We start from the raw sequence: 1854 nt of genomic DNA, 5'->3' as shown, positions 1-1854 counted from the left end.
GTAAGTAATGACAAGCTGCATTGAGTTATAAAGAATTAAGCTACGAAAAAAACGCATTGTATATTACCCAGCATCCTCCATTGAATTCCACAAAGGACCAAGGTTGAGCAAAAGGAAGCTAAATCTGAATTTCAAGAAACACCAATGTATGGAACAAACTCCATAGATGTTTTCAGACGAACTTGCACGTGTCTACGGCCACACCTAGGCGAAAACACCAGTTCCCGTCCGATCACTGCAGTTAAGCGTCTGAGGGCCTTGTTAGTACTATGGTTGGAGACAACATGGGAATCCGGGGTGCTGTAGGCTTTCCTTTTTGTTGCTCTTTACTTTTTTATTTGTGGTTTGGTTTTTTGTTTATTCCTTTTCGGAAGGTTGATTCTCTTCCAGGTAAGGTAAGGCATTCTTTCTGCTATGCTGATTCACGTAACAGCAAGCTATAAACTTGAACGTTTATCAATACTTCATTAGCCAATTAGAATAAAAAGAAAACTAAACATATAACCTAACACGAAAATTAAAAATGTTACACGGATTCAAATGCAACTGCAAATGCGAATAAAAAAAATGGCAAGTTCAACGGAAAGAGAGCAAGACTAACACAGTATGTACGATAGTAAAACGTCAGTGCACTTCATGGCCAAATATGCAGAAAGAAAGAGAACAAAACATAAGCAACACTTTTGAAAAAGACAAGAAAACCTAATATGCAAGCAGAGAAGAGAAAGGGAGAAACAAGAAACCTTTCCTTAGAGCAGAGAACCCGGAAAGTGTAAATCTACAAAATGTATAAAAAATTAAGGGGAGAAAGAATTAGCTGCTGCTTTGCAGATTTTTACCGCTTTCCGTATCCCTAGATTGGTGATGTTGTCGTCTTACATACTGTTCGAAACGTTCAGAAGATGGTTCCTCATCTCTAAGACTATTAGGATTATTTGGCTCCTCTAGATTTCCAAGAGGTATTGCATGAATTGGAAGTTGATTTTCTCCCGTCGACTCGGTTCCTTCAAATGTCATTTCGTAACCTAAAGAATAGGTGATGATTTTCGAAATCCAATCAAACACTACAGAAAGAACCTTGGAAACTGCATTGGAAACTGCAGAAGCCAACAAGGGAAGTAAATCCAAAGAGAAAATCAACAAGTCCAATAAAACTATTCATTATTAATTAGCACAACTTTCAACAAGTATCATCCGTCTACTGACATACCTGAAACCAAGTTTAGAGAGAACCAAAAGGCCAAGACGATAAGAATAGCTGCCACACTATACTGAACCTTTATGGAAGTATCTTTCAGCATATTATTCTTTAAAAAAGGAAAGAGAACGTAATATGAAAATGAAAAATCAAGTATCAGTGAGAATAAATAACACCAAAAAACTCGAAGTCCTTCATTTGTCGTTCTTTTTGCAGCAGGTGGAATTCTCGCAAATGCCGCTGGGCTAGAAATATACAAGAATCCGCTCTTAACACTACCACAAAACGCACCACAGTAGTCTGAACACATTGTTGCAGAAGCGTCGTCTGACAATTCGTCCCTCTTGTTTTCAGGAACGAGATTTGGATGTAAACATAAACATCCTTTTTCCAAATTATCCAGATGTGAATAAGAGAGCTCGCTGTACTGCGGTAAATCACTGTCAGGACTTGCAGGAGAAACTTGACAGGAATATTCGGCTGCTTTGGCAAGTCCTAGTAGCTTTTCATTCTCTTTTTCGTTCATTGTTTATTGTTTAAATATAAAGAATCAAACAAACCATCAATTGCCCTCTACAAGGCTCAGAAGCGAGCTATGAAACCTATCGAAGTTTGATAGTAAAAGACCAGGAAGCGCACAAAAGTCCAAAGTAAAA

General features: G+C 37.9%; 1 protein-coding gene and 1 non-coding gene across 2 annotated transcripts in view; one reads left to right on the top strand and one right to left on the bottom strand.

The window, feature by feature from the left end:
- Positions 1–194: 194 nt before the first annotated feature.
- Positions 195–309, top strand: SPOG_16161. Its single transcript, XR_001203070.1, has one exon. It is a non-coding gene; the product is annotated as a 5S ribosomal RNA (ribosomal RNA).
- Positions 310–450: 141 nt separating this feature from the next.
- SPOG_05726 (uncharacterized protein) overlaps positions 451–1854 on the bottom strand; it is a 2577-nt gene continuing 1173 nt past the window's right edge. Inside the window, exons 3-4 of the mRNA XM_013166695.1 lie at positions 1211–1709; positions 451–1154 (exon numbers count right to left, since the gene is read on the bottom strand). Of these exons, the coding sequence (XP_013022149.1) occupies positions 814–1154; positions 1211–1709 (840 nt within the window). The 3' untranslated portion in view covers positions 451–813. The remainder of the gene's footprint in view (positions 1155–1210; positions 1710–1854) is intronic.

Source organism: Schizosaccharomyces cryophilus (genome assembly GCF_000004155.1).
Source record: "Schizosaccharomyces cryophilus OY26 unplaced genomic scaffold supercont4.1, whole genome shotgun sequence".
NCBI classification, from domain to species: Eukaryota; Fungi; Ascomycota; class Schizosaccharomycetes; order Schizosaccharomycetales; family Schizosaccharomycetaceae; genus Schizosaccharomyces; species Schizosaccharomyces cryophilus.
This window is presented reverse-complemented; position numbering and strand designations above follow the sequence as displayed.